This window comes from Oncorhynchus mykiss, chromosome 24, assembly GCF_057628025.1.
Source record: "Oncorhynchus mykiss isolate SJ-2025 chromosome 24, ASM5762802v1, whole genome shotgun sequence".
Classification (NCBI taxonomy): domain Eukaryota; kingdom Metazoa; phylum Chordata; class Actinopteri; order Salmoniformes; family Salmonidae; genus Oncorhynchus; species Oncorhynchus mykiss.
The window spans coordinates 13,017,501-13,036,287 of NC_143045.1; the positions used below are offsets into that span (position 1 = coordinate 13,017,501).

At 42.1% G+C, this 18,787-nt stretch overlaps 1 protein-coding gene across 1 annotated transcript in view; it reads left to right on the plus strand.

Annotated features, from left to right (window-relative positions):
- The window catches only part of LOC149972366 (uncharacterized), a 94,806-nt gene extending 76,245 nt beyond the window's left edge, over window positions 1–18,561 (plus strand). The window contains exons 4-5 of the mRNA XM_090218404.1: window positions 9,480–9,529; window positions 17,803–18,561. Of these exons, the coding sequence (XP_090074530.1) occupies window positions 9,480–9,529; window positions 17,803–17,868 (116 nt within the window). The 3' untranslated portion in view covers window positions 17,869–18,561. The remainder of the gene's footprint in view (window positions 1–9,479; window positions 9,530–17,802) is intronic.
- The last annotated feature ends 226 nt before the right edge of the window (window positions 18,562–18,787 follow it).

The following is an 18,787-nucleotide window of genomic DNA, read 5'->3' on the forward strand; positions in this document are numbered from 1 at the left end:
TAGGCATTTCGATGACGTGTCGCGTACCGACCTCTCTTTTAATCTCCCTGCGTTTCAGATTGTCTCCGTGTTGTTGTGTTTGCTTGCTGTCGAGCGACGGTGCTGGTGGCTGTAGCGATCCCAGGGTCTGTGCTCTGTGCTCTGTTCTGTCTCTCTGAGAGTGTGTTCGCGGTAGCGCCCTGGTGCATTTAACCTCTCCACCCCCATGCAGGGGCGAGGGGCTCTGCTCCACTGGGTCTGATGCTAGGGCTTCTAGGGTGTGGTTGGCCCCCGCTGCCCCTTTTGTCCCACAATTCTCAAGGTGTCTTTTAACTTCTTGGCGCAGCCCCACTAACACAGTTTGAGGAACTTGGCAGCAGCTTCAAAGTCAAATCTGTTGATTTCAACTCAAGTGGAGGGAAACAAGAAAGAAACCAACTTTGGGCTCTGAAAGTTCAAATTGACTTCTTCTTTTAGGCCGCTTGTCACTTCACAGTAACACATAATTATCTGCTAAAATATCTATTGTACATCCTCATTTTGATCAATAAAATGTTTCCCATATGGCATTTTTTATCTATGAAGAGGTGGATGGATTATCTTAACAATTTCAGAACGGTAGAAAACCAATGCATGACGTGAAGCATGCAATTCCATTTGGATCCATTGAAGTCTATTCAATTCACGTTGCAACTTGAAGAATTTCTGTTTTGGTTTGTTAACTATGTACAAGCAACCATTCCAGTATATTTCTTCAATGTGATTTGTGTAGGTGGTAGAAAAACGGGTCAACACACTGATACACCTGGGGTGAGGCATTTTAGTCTTAAGCTTTGTAGTGTTCGTGTGATTGAATGAATAACCGTTTCCTGGGGATGTGCTCTCACTGCTGTGAGCAGGCCGGTAAAATAAACAGCAGACTGGTTTGTCTAAAGAACAAGTAATGAAATATCTTAAATATGGATATTGGCGATGACTGCAGTTAGCCCTTTTTGAAATATAATGTAAGTAATACACAAATAGCGGTACCTCTTTAAAGGAGTTTTTCGATCGCAGCAATGCTCATTTGTCTTCCCCCACTTAGTTCAGTTAACAACAATACATTTTAGAAAGGCAATGTTAATTATCCCCAAATGATGGAAATGATTATGAAACACAATCATCAAAGACACCTTGTTCACAATCACAACGACTTGTCAAGATCAACTTCCCAAAAGGCTACAATTATTAACAAATGAGCTGATTTACTAAATTCATTCTCTGCCCATGTAGGATGGGGACAACTCAAATCTGCATAGTTTAAGGCTTATATTAGGTTGGGAGTGTCCAATCTGATCAGTTCCCAAAAAAGCAATGCGTTTGTTGTAATTCTTCACGAGAGACGTGTTACTCTGTTGTTTTACATGTTTTATTGCTATCAATGCAATTGAATTGAGTTACTTTGGTTGCTAGATTAGACATGATTTTCTGGGAAGACACTGTACTGAACAAGAGGCTTTTTGAGAGTACATCTATGCCCAAGTACCTGTTTGATCAATTAGTCTGATTTGTGGTTATCTTATGTAGACATTTTCTTTCGGTCTTACTGTTGTATGAAAACGGACAATTAGAATCTATCGCTAGAAATATGAACTAGTAACGGTCTTTACAGCAAAGGAGGGTTGGATTTTTGAAGAGTTGCACTTTCCCAAGTAGGTGATACAACATAGTTTGAAGCAATGATTGTAAGCCTTAGTGCTATCTGGAATCAGTTTTAGTGATAACACTGAGCTGCGTGCTTGCAATTGAAGAAGAAGACTGAATGATGTTTTATCAGATTGGGTTAGAACGACGGTCATTTTTAAAACATTTGCGTAAAGTATCTATTTCTGAATTAGTGGTTTGGAGTGCTTTGAGAATCTATTCATAGCAGAAAAGGGTACTTTTGAAATTCCTGTACATACATTTTTTGGAGGTGAAACTCCATTCAAATATCACACATCCTCTCAAGTTTTTATTATGATTTACTCAATTTTCAGCACTCAATGTGTAAGCCCAGAGTGACACTTGAGCAATAAGCAGGTCATTTCTTTAGAATTGCAATGTATTTTCACTATCCATGTAGCGAGTATGAAAACCTCAGTTTAAGCAAATGTGTTAAAAAGTCATCATTGACAAAGAGATATTGAGTACTATAATTGTTTACTTAGAATTGACTGTAACTTCGGGATCAAATAGGATTTTGTGTGATTAGTAATTAAGTAATTATTTTTCCAGGCGATGTGGTTGCCTTACTGTATCCTAACACATCTTCTACACTACATAATCAACTTGTCATTGGAAACACTGACAATCTATTTCATTATATTTTCCTAATATTCTCTTCAACTTAGAGAGGAGACTATATTCACTGAAGTCACTGTAGCAACCTCATTCATAACAATTACAAATATAATTGATTGTAATTTCCATGACACTGTTGCAATATTATATGTTAAATAGTAGTTAATAAATGGTTCATAAATTCCGTCATATTTAAAAATAAAAATAATAATAATCATTTTGGATGAAACAATTTGCATATCACCTTTTGCCATTGATAAAGGTGTAGATAAGCCTGTGTTGTTATTATTACTATTGCCACAAGGTATTTCCTCCTTGTGGATACGATTAGTCACCATATCAAGCTTATCTGTGAGAATAATATTTTGATAATAAGTGGTTTCATCATGTTATTAGGTATTGTATACTCTTGACTCCTTACTGTTGACCCAACGTATGGATGGAAGAAACCTGCCCACAGCCACAAACCCGTAGATCCGAACTTGTGCTAACTGACCTCACAAGCTTGATTCTATAGGTCTCTGTCTGTGTGGCCCATACAGCTGACCTTCACCCAAACTGTTGCACTCTTGAAACCATAGGTATTAGTGTTAACCAATAAGACGGCATTCTTCTCTATGCCTTTGTAATGAGACAGGTATGTCATATAAAATTAGATTTGATATAGTATCTTAAGATCACTCTTAAATACTATACAGTTCCAGGCACTAAAATATTAGGTTTGGTGGTGAAGTACATTGGTGGAATGTCTCTCCTCTTTTTAAAGATTGGCAATTTATCCATAGCAGCTTAAAGTTGACAGTGACCCAGTAGGCTACATTTAGTACATGTTATTATGAGCCGTGCAGGAATCGAACCAACAACCCTGGCATTGCCAGCAGCACCATGTTCGATCCCACTGAGCCATTGCGACCACAATTTGCAACTCACTGTCATCGCTGTCCCTTGCTACCCAGTGACTCCAGGGCTGCGGTACTGCTTGCTCCCAGGCTGAGGTAGTAGGTTGTATAGTTGAGAATTACACCCCGGGAGATAACTATACAACCTCCTAGCTTTCCCTGTGGTGTGCACAACTCCTGCCCATGGGGCAGCCTACTGCAAGGAGCCAACAACTTGACAGGCATGATGACTCAGCATCTCCACCACGCCAAACCTCGAACTGAGAGGTTGGGTTGAGAGAGAGAGATCGAGAGACATAGGATGAGAGAGGAGTGAGTGCTCAACTCAACACGTTTTTACGTTTCCCCTTGTTAACCCAGGTTTTCTTAAAAAAGAGCCCTAGTATTGGTCCCACTTGATTTATGAAGGGTTTATATATGTTTTGTACAGTTTCTTCATATTTATTAATGGTGAAGGAATCCTTTAAAGATAGTTTATAAATCAGTAATAAACCGTTATAACTTGGTTGAAATTGTATAATTGTGATTTGTGGAATAGCAGATACATGCAGCGATGTGCTAGCCGAAGCACTCTGGCAATCCGAACAGTCTATAAACTACTTAAAAACTCTTTATAAAACCCTGCTAAATAGGATACCTTCATGTAAAGCCTTACCAACGTATTTTAGTTGAATCACAATGACTTTATTAGGTCTGTCTAAGACTACTTGATATAGCCACCAGGAATGGATGGTCAAGAAATTGAAGATTCTTGATAATTCATCATATAATTTACTTTGAGTATCTTTAATATTTCTATAATGTGTCTGGTCTCAGGGATTAGAGATCCAATCTGTTTAATAAAATGCCCACAGTTGAAATGACTGACTAGTAGAGTAGAAGTCCAGTTGAGATTCAGATGTTTTTTTTACATTATTTCATAATGTTGTTTTATTACTGTAAGTCACCTGAAAGTGACAGTGCATTTAGATGTGCTACCATCTCCTCTTCTGCATATTTTCATACATGTCAACTCTCTGAGAGGTAACATAGGTGAGCAACACAGTCAACAGAAATGATCCAATACACCTGACTAAAACAATAAGCAGAAATTGTTAACAATTTGTCACCAAATTGTTATCAATAAACCAATTAGGCACATTTGGGCAGACTTGATACAACATTTTGAACAGTAATGCAATGGTTCATTGGATCAGTCTAAAACATTGCGCATACACTGCTGCCATCTAGTGGCCAAAATCTAAATTGTGCCTAGAGTTCTAAGTCATATAATGGCCGTTCTCTTGCATTTCAAAGATGACGGGGAAAAAAATAAGAAAAACACTATTACCTGTTCTAATGTGTTATAGTCTCCTACATTCATTTTACATTTCCACAAACGTCAAAGTGTTTCCTTTCAAATGGTATCAAGAATATGCATATCCTTGCTTCAGGTCCTGAGCTACAGGCAGTTAGATTTGGGTATGTCATTTTAGGCGAAACTTGGGGGAAAAAACGGTTTGATCCTTAAGAGAAGGTTGCTGATACTACTAGTAATTTACAGTAGATGTGTGTATGTGAGCCGCTCATCAAAAATCTATGCATAAACCTGTAACTATTTTGCATACCTGGGATTTGTTCAATAAAGGGCAATCAATTAAAACATTTTGCAACAACGTATTTCAGTCCACATTATTTTTTCAACATTTCCATTTACTTTAACAGTCTTTCACTGTACTCACACTATATGTAAGCAATAATGCCTGAGGGGGTGTGGTATAGGGCCAATATACCACAGCTAAGGGCTGTTCTCATGACACAGCCCTTAGCTGTGGCATATTGGCCATATATCACAAACCCCCGAGGTGCCTTATTGCTATTATAAACTGGTTACCAACAGAATTAGATCAGTAAAAATAAATGTTTTGTCATACCCGTGGTATACCACGGCTGTCAACCAATCAGCATTCAGGGCTTGAACCACCCAGTTTATAATAAAATATTCCATTTACAATTCAGCTGTGATGGAAAGCCAAGCATACACGGCTTTGTTGAGACCAGTGGGAGAGTTATGACATACCTTTTACACCATAAATAAAGTACTTATTCACCAAACATATTCATGCAAAACAAAACATGCAGTTCCAAAGAAAATTGATAGAGACAAATGTGACATCTACCTTCTGGATTTTAGATAATATATATCATATATTCATGGAATGATTTCATATTTCCACTCCTTACTATCCTTTTGGAGATGACTGTATGTGAGAATGTATAGGTCTGTAAGAAACCTGCCGTGTAGGCTATCACCTTCTAAGAATGTGTGAGAGAAGCTGCACTATGAGATTTACTATTCCTTTGAAAGATATAACAAAGTCCCTGTATTGTATATATAATCTGTTGAAGTCTGCAAGCCATCTCCCTCCCTGTCTCCCAATCCTGGATTTGGAGTATCCAGTTATTGGTTGTTGTAATAGAGCAAAAAGCTGCCCCCTGTTGGTCAAACCACTGTGCTGTCCGACAGTTGGAGACTGAGGTTTCAGGCAGAGACTACCTGGGCAAATGAAGAGAACAATGAGACTGCATCTCAAGGTTCAGGTGTATTCTAAACGCGCAGTATAGTGTGTCTTATCTGTTTGTGTGTGTGTGTGTGTGCGTTCGCACACACGTGAGCATGTCCGTACATGCATGCCATTATGTGCACCAGTGTGTGTGGGACTGTGTGTGTGCGTGTGTGTGTGCGTGCCTGTGTGTGTGTGTGTGTGCGTGCCTGTGTGTGTGTGTGTGCGTGCCTGTGTGTGTGTGTGTGTGTGTGCCTGTGCCTATGTGTGTGGTGCTTGTGTGTGTGTTTTGGGGTGGCTGTCAGGGCCTGTGTGCTGTGTAATCTCAGCCGTGATGCACTAATCCAAACCAGATCAGTGTGTGTGAGAGGGCCCAGAGCCCTGTCGGGTGAGCCGCTCGCCGCAGCTCTCTTTGCTGCTAATCATAGCCAAAGGAAAAGAGATGTGACAGACAAACAAGTGTTTCAGCCCAGGACCTCCACTCCAAGGCGCATCTGTGCACTCAATAATTTTCTTGTCTTTTGATAATGAATCGTCTTTTCAACACATTGGTTCACCATTCTCTGTGCTCAAACACATTATGATTTAAGGCACGTACAACGGTTCAATTCCATTGTAGCTATGTTGAGGACTTGTTCAAGTGTAAAGTGTTGTCAAGGCAAGCTACTACATTGTAATTGTAAAGGCTACAGTAGACCAAACTATCTACAAAGATCTCTTACTTATACCTGAATCATGGATTGTGAATTAGGATTTTAATTCATGTTCAGTAACAGACTTTAAAAAATCACTGAAAATACCAGAGGTATGTGTTCATGCCAACCATAGTTATTTATTTGTAGGATTTGATAGGGATGTGCTTAGTTGTCTATGTCATGTTTTGAATTGTGTTCATAGCAGTGCTTTTATCAATATCAAACTTCACTGTAGACTTTTCAATAGTGAATGTTCACCCTACTGTATGAATCAGCATCATCTTTTTCTGACCTCCTTTCCCGTAGAAATATGAACACAAAAGTAGTTTCCATCATCCAATATTCACGTTAACCACTATCTATAAACCTGACACACAGTATGTTGCTGTGTGTTACACGTCTGTTAGTGTTTGACTGTGACTGCCTCTGTACAGAATGCATCTTTGTAAAGCATTTATGCATTAAAACATCCAGAACAAATAGAAGTGCCCTCTTTACTGCCTTGACAGGATACTGTCCTCCTGTGCTTGTCTGCCTGAGTGACACATGTCAATCACACTCATCACATGGAGCCTACTCTGTTTGACCTACCTACCTACACAATATTGTGTTACCGTGTTGTGCTACGTTTGATTGTGTTTGTGTTGTACACTTTGGCGTATTGTAGGCTGGTTTCTTTTTCAGGTCTGGGTCTGTGCTGATATACAGTACGTCCTGCATTATTTCTACACGACCACCAGCAGACTCTAAATTAGAGCACTGCATCAACTCCAATGACTCGTCAGCCTCCCAGGTTCAATAGCATTTTTTGTTTGTCTTGTTGCTTGTTTTATTCCTTTTTGCATGACTTAATCTGTGTACAGACACAGTATGTCTGTTAGTGTGTATCTGTGTGTGTGTGTGTGTGTGTGTGTGTGTGTGTGTGTATGTGTGTGTGTGTGTGTGTGTGTGTGTGTGTGTGTGTGTGTGTGTGTGTGTGTGTGTGTGTGTGTGTGCGTGCGTGCGTGTGTGTGTCTTTGTGTGTGTGTATGCACAAGTCTTTGTCTGTTTGCTGTGGGTTCTCGGCGCCTGTCAAAGCCAGTCTAATATTAGCGCCTCAGTGAATACTGGCTGTATCTGGACTGGACGAAAGGATGGTGATAAATGAGGATAGCTGCGGTGGAGAAGGGCTTGGGTTGGGAGGGGGGGGGAGGCGCACGGGCGCTCTTTAAACGGGATTGAAAATTAGAAAGTGGTAGCATCAGGCTTTTTTTAAGTGAGAGAGAGAGAGAACCGTCGGCAATGAGCCTTCATTGCACTGCTACTGCAGTCCAAACAGGAGAAGCCAATACAATGCACAGTCTGGGAGACAGCAGTCAAAGAGGATTGGAGATTAGTTAGCCGGAGCAGACGCGCCCAGAGAGGGAAAGATGGAGAGAGAGAGACTGAGCAGGAGAGAAAGGAAGAGGGCAGTGTGGTCTAGGGGATTTTTTTCTCTCTCCCCGTCGTTGAATTGAGCCTACATTGTGTTGTACGTCGCCAGCCTCCCCCTCAGCTATATTTGTCCCTCCCCCATCATCTCTCCCCCTCTCTTTCCACTCTCTGTATCAAAGCCTGGGGGAGCCAGTAGAGATTAAATGTAGCCTCTATAAGCCAAGCACATCATGTAGCTATGTTTCTATGGCCTGCTCTCTCTCGCCCCTCTCTCTCGCTCTCTTTCTGCTCTCTCTCTCCCCTCTCATTCTCTTTTTGAAGGATAGTGTTAATGATGTCGGGCATGTGTGAGGTAGTGAGGCAGTGAGTGAGAGAGAGTGAGTGAGAGAGAGCGAGAGAGAGTGAGAGAGAGAGAGAAAGAGAGAAAACGAGAGACGGAGAGGGAGGGAGGGAAAGTGAGAGAGAACGTATGAGACAGAGAGGATACATGCAAGAAGAAAATCAAGGAAAACTGAGGATTTGTTGATGGGAAACGGACTTAAATAAAACACTGAAAAGGTGGAAAAGCAAGAGGCGGCCGACTTTCTCATTCCTCCTCCTCCTCCTCTCCCTCCGCCTCCTCCTCCTCTCTCTCTCTCTCTGTCTCTCTCTGTCTCTCCGGCTGATACAGCAGAGAAGTGGGCCTCTTGCTTTAAATTATTACAGCTGTACAGGCAAATTAATGGATGATATTTCAAAATTGAATTGGAAAAGCATTTTTTCATCTCCTGCCTTTCAACACAGATGCATGAAGACGAGAGTGGGGGACCTGGGATTCAGTTTTATTTTTTCCTTTCGCCCTTCTTCCAATTTTGCATGTGTTACTGTTCTGCACTGAGAGAGAGAGGGAGAGAGAGAGAGAGAGAGCGAGAGAGAGAGGGGGGTGAAAGAAAAATGTTTCAATGTTAGCGAGGGAAACAGTACAGCAGCAACATCCATTGATGCATTTTGTCTTTTAATTAGTTTGGATATTTTTTTGCTCTAGTGCAATATATGACAAAAAAACTGTACATTTTCTTCTAACCTGAACTGGATATGAAATAGGGATATACAACCAAGTTAACAGCAGCGAAACAAAGTGAGTGAACGTGTGTGTGTGTTCCTCCTCTCCTCTCTCTCTCAGTGAGCCAGCAGACTGGTATGCTTCACTGGTGCTGTGGTCCTGGCTACAAGCGGTGGTAGAGCTCACTCTCATCCTCTCTTCTAACTCTCTGTTCTCTCTCCTTTTTTCATACCTGACATATTTTTATTGTTATTCGGAACTTTTCACTTCACCTAAACCCCTGGGAGTAGCCTCTCGTTTTCTCCGACTCATCTCCCTCTCTCTCTTTCTGTCTGCACATGGTTGGATTCTTCATCAGCCTCGCCAGCCATTCTCTCTCCTCCTTTTCTTATATCCGTCCATCCGTCGGTTCGCTTCGTCTCCTTGTCATCGACTGACCCATCGCTCCCCACTCGTGCCACTTTCACCCTGTAACCGCCTGCAAAGCCTGCAAGATCTTGCCCGAAACCTTGTCGACATGAGTTTAAACCTGAGTTCGTTTCTCTCTCTCTCTCTCTCTCTCTCTCTTTCTCTGTGTGTCGAGCAGGCAACAAGGGGACAAGGGGCTGCTGTCTCCTCATTCCGAACCAGACGTGGGTGAGTTGATTGAAGCCGTTTTCCTGGCACTCTCTTGTTTATTTCTCAATCTATATTTCCTAATCTATGGCTGTAGATTGAGACTGCCTGCCTCCCTTACACCTCTCTGTCTCAAACTGGTCGTGGAAGGTTCAGTGAGGATTCATATTCAGCCATCCTCGTGCGCATATCCAGATCACTGCGCTGCCCTCCTAATATTGAAATGAAATGAGTCACGTGAATGTTTCAAGATAAACTGACTTTGTGTTCTTTTCCTTAGTTATTCTTTATAGTAGTTTTGAATCGTTGGTTGGTGTGCGTACTGCTGGCTGTTGAACCAGGATTTTGCCTTCCCTTAATAACTAGCAGCTGCAGCCTGGTAATAGAGTGCATGGGAGCTTAAGGAACCGAAGGCTAGCGTTGGGTTTACCTGGAGCCAGGAGCATTTTTCAAAGTGCTGTATTGTTTTGTTCAGGGGTTGAGAGGGAGAGAGATGGAGAGACATAGGGAGAGAGACAGAGAGAGAGAGTGTCGGTGGGAGGCGGGGGTCTCCAGAGAGAGAGGGGGGGAGGGGGAGATTGGTCGATGTTGTGTCTGGCTTACGGTTGCACTTGTTGTATGTTACAGGCAGAGAGGCAGAGAAGGGGGGGATGCGTTGCACAAATACCTCACGGAAGGAAGCCTTTATTGTTATGAATATCGTGCGTTTGTTTCTAGTCTATTTGGTACTCTCATGCCAGCATGATTCATTCAAATCACGGTCTGTCTGGGAGTAGAAATAGTACAACTATAAAATGTGCCTCTCGCAATCCCTGAGACCCTAACTTGTGACGTTGTGCTCTCATGTCCACGGGTTAGGCTCTCGGGAGCTGGGAGTGGTGCGCTGTCGCCCCGTCCATGGCTCTCTCTGCAAGACAAAGGCGTTTCAGACTGTCAAACGTACATAGACACACTAGATAGTTGGAGAAAGGAAACCGTCTGGAAAGAAAAGGGGAAAAAGGTTAGCTGAAATCAGGCAGCAGTGTGTGTGTGTGTGTGGGGGGGGGGGGGGGGGGGGGGGTCGAAGGAATGCCGGCTCGAGGGTCATGTGACACAATGGTGGGTTGAAATCAGCTGAGGAATCTTTGTGGTGGGGTGGAAGATGGAGGGGGGGGGCTTGCGTTCAGTGAATGTTTAAGCTAACGTTACCAATCCTGGACATGTCTCTGAGGCCCACAAAAAAATAAAACTAGTCCCTGACCCTGTCTGCCCTGTTATTCCTTTGTCTTTCCTCTGGCGACTGGGAAAGTGTTTTTTTTCTGTTTCTGTCCATGCCTTTATTCTGTCTTGAGAGCAGCACAAAGTACTGTGGAGAGCGTGAAGATATAACAGCTCGGTATACTTGTGTTTGACCTCACTGAGCCCTCGTCTTCATGCACACACACATACACACACAAGGTAGCGTGTGCGGAGACAGGACGTTCATAGGGGTTTGTATGTCGGAGAGCCTGTATGTTAGCAGTTATTACCATTGATTGAGTCTGTATGCTGTTGCTGTGCTTTATCGGATGTAGTGTAACCTTTTTTAACGGAGCAGCTAGCAAATTCTAGTGTATCTGCTAAACTACTTAAAATAACTGCAAGTCTGTTGGGTTTGAACTTGCTTTAGGGACAGCAAACTGAACAGCTCACAACCAGCTTCTGATAGCAACGGGGCTAACATGCTTAGGGCTAACATACATGTTTTGTTTGCGTTCTGCCCTTGACTATTTACAGTCCTCATTAACATGATCTATTGTCAACCATCCCTGCTGTGATTAGGCTAGCATCATGCTAATAAAAGCACTGTGGATTCTCCCTCCCTCTGTGAGCCATGCTGGAAGGGTAGAGAGACTGTGTTTCAGAACAGCGACTCCATGATAGCCTCGGCCCATCCCCTCATTGCTGCACTGGCCCATCCCTTCATTGCTGCGCTGCAGGAGTACGTTCCTCCTCTCACTGCTAACCTCTTTGTGCTGGCTGTGTAAAATGGCACCCTTTCAGGACTCCTCACCAGTGTGACAGTGTCCGTAAGGACTTAGTGCTACAGAACAGTAACCCTCAGTCAAATATCCCTACACCGGCAAACGTGTGTGTGTGTGTTTGTGTAAACGTATGCTTATTTCTTCTGTACTACTATAACTAAGTATAGCATAGATGCAATAACAGCAGCTGCCCCTGTGAGAGGTGTGTGTGTGTGTGTGTGTGTGTGTGTGTGTGTGTGTGTGTGTGTGTGTGTGTGTGTGTGTGTGTGTGTGTGTGTGTGTGTGTGTGTGTGTGTGTGTGTGTGTGTGTGTGTGGTGTGTGTGTGTGTGTCGTTAACTGGTAGCGCACTGCAGTGTGGGCAATCCTGGGTAACAAGCAGCCTCATCCATGTACCATGTGGCATACATAGCTCAGCCCTGGGTCAGACATTCTCACTACTAACTTATGAATAGAGAAAGTCTAACATGTTTTAAATCTGCATTGTCAATTTGCACACAATGGTTCAGTGTGGTTCGAGGGGAGAGTGAAATGTAGCATTTATTTTTGCAGCAGACACTGTGTTGGGTTTAGCGCTATAAGGTGTAGATTTGCTCTGTAAAGGTCTAATTCAGGTAACTGTTTCGTCTTTGAGGATTTTTCTGGGTCGCTCGACGGACTAAACTGGGTTTCTAATAGAAATCTTTGCTCGTCTGTTGCTGCTAGATTACTCTCCTTGTATAAAAAAGGGAAACCTATTTCAAGCCTCCGCCTCAGCCCTGTGACAAACAGTTTTATTTGTGCAGCTTGGTAAGCAAACAGCAGCGCTGAGGCGTCTCGCCCCGATCTGAAGCGTTGCAGTGCAGAGAGACAGAGCTGTCTGGCTACAGCTCCATTGTTGGATTGTGTCTCTCTCAGCCTCACAGCCCCAGCCTGCTCACGTTGCTTCCCTGGCACTGCACCGGGGCAGGCGGACATGCATGTGTGCGCACACACACACACACAGGCACACACACACACACACAGGCGTCAGGGGCCAGAGCCTTCTTAAGGTGGACTGGTTAGTTGGACATTCGGTGTGTACTGTATGTGCATGTGTGTATGTCTGTGGCGTGTGTGTGTGTGTGTGTGTGTGTGTGTGTGTGTGTGTGTGTGTGTGTGTGTGTGTGTGTGTGTGTGTGTGTGTGTGTGTGTGTGTGTGTGTGTGTGTGTGTGTGTGTGTGTGTGTGTGTGTGTGTGTGTGTGTGTGTGTGTGTGTGTGAACAAAGGGTTCTGCACTAGGGCTGTTCAGGTCGAGCAGACAATGTCGATGGCTCCTTTGCACCTTGCTTGGTGACGCCCATGATGCCGGGCAGAGCAAACTGGTAGCGAGTAGCATGTACTGGGCCAGGAGTGTCCTTTGTGCCAGCATCTTTGCTCCAGAACACGCGGTAGCAGGCGTTTACAATCCCCATTCCGCAGTTTCCACCACTCCCTGGAAACACCCTTCGCTTGCTGCAGTTCTACTTGTAGGTTATTGGTGCAGAGCATTATGGGTACTGTTGTGCATCATGCTACTCAACTCTCTGCACAGGTCAGTGTGGAAGTCAATAATCGGATAGTGTGCGGAGAGTTGATGAGCTGTGCTGTAAAGCACTTTTGTGGGTAGTCTGTGAGCTGAAACAACAGGTATACGAGACAAGATTGCGCAGGCAGCCACAAATGGATCCTTGCACTGCACTAGAATAAGTGTGACCAAGTTTCAAGGTCCAGTTTCAAGTTTTATTAGTCGTATGTACAGGATACACAAGGTACTGTATACAGGGTCCATTGAAATGCTTACTTGCAGGTTCTTTCTCGACAAAGCAACAACAATAAGAAATAATACAAGATAAGAATACGAACATAAAGTAAAAGGTTCAGTAGAACATAATGAAATGTTTAGCATAAGTATAATAACCACGCTATGAACAATAAAACCAGTTCAATCAAATTGTGGCAAATGAAATACTACCGTTTTGTGATATGAAGTGGAATGGATCCTGAGGATGAACATTTTGGACGGAGGGATTTTGTTCTGCCAGACAAGTGGGCTTGTCTGGCAGCAGCAGCTTTGAGGATCCTCACAGTGCTCTCTCGCTCTGCAATCAGGACAGCTCAGACGTAGAATCACTCTGTTGGAGCCCACACTCAAAGAATTACAGCAGGGAACCTTTCTCAACGTGCCATTTAAGTGAAGGGTAATTACATTAAGGGCCTTTGTACACGAGAAGAAGACATGATGGTCTGCAAACAGAGAGATCAGGGCTCAGAGTCGAAAGCTGGGCAATTTATTGTCAATTTGGAAAACCATGGATTGAGCTAATTTCAAAACTCTTTCCAGGTCTTTTTGAATTTTAGCTTTACTTGACTAGCCAAGTCAGTTAAGGACAAATTCTTAATTTCAATGACAGCCTAGGAACTGTGGGTTAACTGCCTTGTTCAGGGGCAGAACAACAGATTTTTACCTTGTCAGCTCGGGGATTCGATCTTGCAACCTTTCGGTTACTCGTCCAACGCTCTAACCACTAGGCTACTTGCCCCGTTGTATCTCAGTAACACTGATGTGCTGAACATTTTACAGGGTTTGGGTTAGCTCCAAAAATGACCTCCCTCCATTTACTGAAATGGCTATTCCAATTAAATAAGTGAGACTTTATACCACACATCAAATAAGAGTGTCTTTTATATATCTACACGTAGCTGTCTAGCCAAGTCTTTTGACGTGGTTGGCTACCTTTTTATACACATTAGAACCGCCATATAAAACAGATTGAACATCCTTCTCAAGGCCCTGCCAGCGAATAGAGCATCATTCATTTAGCTAATAACATCACTGGTCATGTCATTATGACGACACATTATTCTCTCGTTAGACGGAAAAGCAATCAGTCTTTGAGCTGACCGTCTGGGTCTGAACAGGCCAGTAGGCTGGCAACAAACAGAAGCGGCAATTGGGTCTGAAGGATGATTTGCTGCAGCACGTGCAATACTTGGCCACTTGAAGAGATGTGTGCCTGCTGCAAATTCTGGTGACACTTTACATATACCTGCTGTTAACATATGTACACTGTAACATCGGGACCAGAGAAACCAAGAGTCTGTCTTTCTTTCTCTCTATTTTTTAATGACATGCTCTCTCTGTCTCTCTCCCTCTCTCTCTGACTGTCTCTATCTATCGTTCTCTCTCAATGTATGCTCACACATACGGACACGGACACACACGCACACCCTCACACACACACATGGCCCAGCTGCGTAGCTAGTTTATTAGATAATGAGCAGGTAGGGGAGACAGTGCCGTCTACTTGGCCATCTGTGAGGGCGCCTCCCAGTCCAGGTTAAAGGAGCTTTAGGATTAAACACTCCCACCACACTATGTGGATTAATCACTACTCAGGACTAACCTAATTAATCCAAGAGGGATATGTCACTAGTGTATGCCAACAGTCGCCACAGTCGCGTACAGTCTCCTCTAACCTCATAGCACCCCATCCCTTTGGTAGTGCACTACTTTTAGCCAGAGTGCACCCTATTCACTTCATAGTGCACTACTTTTACCAAGAGCACTTCCTATTCCTGATGCAGTCCCCTACTTCTGGCCAGAGTCCAGCCTGTTTCCTATGTAGTGCACTCTAAAGGATCTGGCCAAAAGTGGTGCACTGTATAGGGACTACGGTGCCATTTCAGATATGGCCTGTTTCCTATGTGATGCGGAGGGAGAGGGAAGGCTTTCCATCCTCTTACTGCGTCTGAAGCCACACAGTGTCTCCTTTGACATATTCTGGTCAAGCCAGGTTTATCAACACCGAGAGGAGCCATGGAAATCCCCCTGCTTAGAGTCAAGAGAAAGATGGACAACCATTCTCTTTGTTCTCTTTTTTATTTGTCTCTCTCTCTTTGTCTTTCTATCCTACTCTCTTTCTTTCTCTCTCTCTCTCTCTCTCTCTCTCTCTCTAGTTCTCTCCCTTTCTTTCTATCCTATTTCTCACAGGCACACATACAGACACAAACACACAGACAGAAAAATGAACACAGGTACACCAACCAACTCTCTCCAGTCTCTCAGGTTTAACACTGAGAGGGGAATGTGTAATTATTGCGATTAATGGATAATCTATGATAGGCTTTATCTTTGGATTCATCTACACAGGCGCATTGCCCTATGGTTATCCCAAAGAATAACTCTTCTGTACAATATAGCCACAATCTTGCACTGTATAAGCACTCCTTCTATTCATGATCTGAACCACTGTTATATCTGTTGCAAGTTGATCTCAAACCACATCCTTTATCATAGAAACAAGTCTGGTTTAGATTATCAACCAGTCTGAATTGCCCTTATTCAAATCTTTCTGATTGAAATCTTTTGTCATTCCCAACATTTCTTCAATTGATCTGATAAACTATTCATGTGAAGGTCTGTTTATAAACGCTAATAAACCTTTATCAGGCACTTTGTTAACCAACATATCATGTGTGTGTAAACCATGAACGATAACTTTACTTACAGCCAGAGTGTATAATGCTTCATTACTTGTTCTAAGAATAATGAGCCCTAGGGCCCTGTTTTGCGTAATCATGTGACATGCCTGGATTTTAAACGTTATTTAAAGCCTTTTTATCAAACTGTCCCGTTTTATTTTTTATGTCAGATGGTCTGGATAATGTCTTATTATAATACTTAGAATATGTTACGTATTTATATGCTGTATAAAAAAAAAATGGTCTGACTAAAAATAGCTGTTATTTAGTCAGAATCATTATGATATTATAATAACACAACGGAGTTGTAGTCTTAACCATTTAAAAATAGCTGTTATTTAGTCAGAATCATTCTGATATTATAATAACACAACGGAGTTGTAGTCTTAACCATTTAAAAATAGCTGTTATTTAGTCAGAATCATTATGATAGTATAATAACACCAAGGAGTTATAGTCTTAACCATTTCAAAATAGCTGTTATTTAGTCAGAATCATTCTGATATTATAATAACACAACGGAGTTGTAGTCTTAACCATTTAAAAATAGCTTAGTAATGTTTAATAAACAATGACCTACAAAAATGTTCAGCAAATCATTAACCGGTGATTTATAAATGAGCTACAAATGGCTTATAAATTAACGCGTTACCATCATTTGCCTAGCAAAGAATACCCAAATTCCCCTTTTTGATCAAAAAGAAAGCAAGCTGTTTATTAATTAGAATGTGTGATGAACGTCTCCTGTGTTACTGTGGGTCTTCTGTCAGTCAGATAGTGAACAAACAGAAAATAAGGCATTTTAAAGATTCATGTTATATGGTCAATTATAACTAGCTAGTAGATCAAATCAAATCAAATGTATTTATTTACTACTATGAATGGTTAAAAATGGAGGCGTAAGCTACAATATGTACCTTATGATAATGTTAGTTGGTACGGATGTTTTTTAATCTGCTGCTGTGCTTTTGTTACACAGTTTTTCCATACAGAATTAATAAGAGTTGGCAAGTGGCCCATTTCTCAGTTCTTTAAAGAGAAATCCCACATGCCACGAACAAGGTTTTGACATCTCTGTCTCACACATATTATGTGTGAGTGGGCGTTTTTTTACAAGAACTGTCAAAGTTAACATTTACGTTATTTTGCAGACGCTCTTATCAAGAGCAACTAGGGTTAAGTGCCTTGCTCAAGAGCGCACATCAACAGGCTTTTCCCTTAGTCAGCTTGGGGATTCAAACCAGCAACCTTTTTAATTACTGGCCCAATGCGCTTAACCGTTAGGCTACCTGTCGCTCTAACGCGTTAATGACGCGTGATATCATTAATGCCATTAAATTCTTTGACGTCGTTAATCACATCTCCATTTCTTCACCGCACAGACCATTTTAAGCACACGTGTTTCTGCATGGACCCCTTTAAGTGCAACACACCACACGCTCTGTGCTGTGTGCAGTGTGCACACGGTCTCGGTAGAGCTGTCTGTCTCTGTGTTGTTAAAGCATCCACTAGCTTCTTGATTCAACTAACTTCACACAATGAATTTAATCAGAACAGGACATCCATTCCATGTATTAACTGTTTTTGTTGTAATCTCAGGTTAAAACAATTTAAACAAAGTATCCCATTTCTAATAGCAGCATTGTGACTAGTCCATGTTGAAGAACATGGATAAGTAGCCTAGGCTAGATCTAATGGCTGTATTATATTTGACATGAACTTAGACATGGCTGATCTGTTATTATTGTCTTCTGTGCAATTCATACAATTTTTGGACAGGTTTAAATGCTCTTTGTTCTTTGTATCCATAGACCCAGTCGGTGTTAGATGTGGTGACCCCACCTGGTGAAAAAACCTGTGGTTACCCCGTTGGCTAACTGCAAAAACTGTGCTCACAGCAAAACAGAAATGTGCTCATTCCCAATCAGTGAAAGATAGAAAGTCGCCTGTGGGGAATACAACCTGTGCCTTTTTCAAGCGCAATTGTCTTGTTGTCTGCTTGTTTTAGTCAATTACAACACTACATTTAAGAAAACATTTCTAAAGATGACTTTTCAACATATACTTGCTCCCGAGCGTTCTCACTACTTAGAAAAATATAATATTGTAGGCCTTCCCTCATGCCTCTTTTCATGACGATGCTAACAGCCACTTGAGTGAATGAGTGCTAGCTATCTAGTGACCGGAACATTAAGCTAGCTAAGACCAACAACACAAACAAACAGACTATGCAGCTACAAGTAGTGAGTGGAGTTACAAACAGACAGTACTAAACAAGTTAAATGTCTTACCTGTGATGACATTTTTTCCACACACATAGCTACGTGTAGCCTACTTGGACACCACGTCCCCACATTTTCCACACTCCCACGCCGAGTAGCCTGAAGTGTGTGTGTGTGTGTGTGTGTGTGTGTGTGTGTGTGTGTGTGTGTGTGTGCACGCAAGTGTTAAACTTGAACATTTATGTTACAGTGACTTTTGTGTTGTTTATGGTGAAAATGCTATTTAATCATTCTGATGTAGATCCTTTTGTGTTGTTTATGGTGCCATTAAAAACCTTCTGATGCAAATGATTTTGTGTTTCTTTCCCTTACAATCAATACATAGCATGCCTATAACTCAATGCACTGCTTTTTAAATGGACAATTGTTTATTTAGGGACAAATTTGAGCAAATTCTAAATTGCAATTAAGGGATGCCATTAAGTTAATTAATTATTTTAATCGTTTGACAGCCCTAGTTTAAACTGTACCCTAGTGAGTTAGGGGAGGGGTTAACGTCATTTAAAAAAATGAC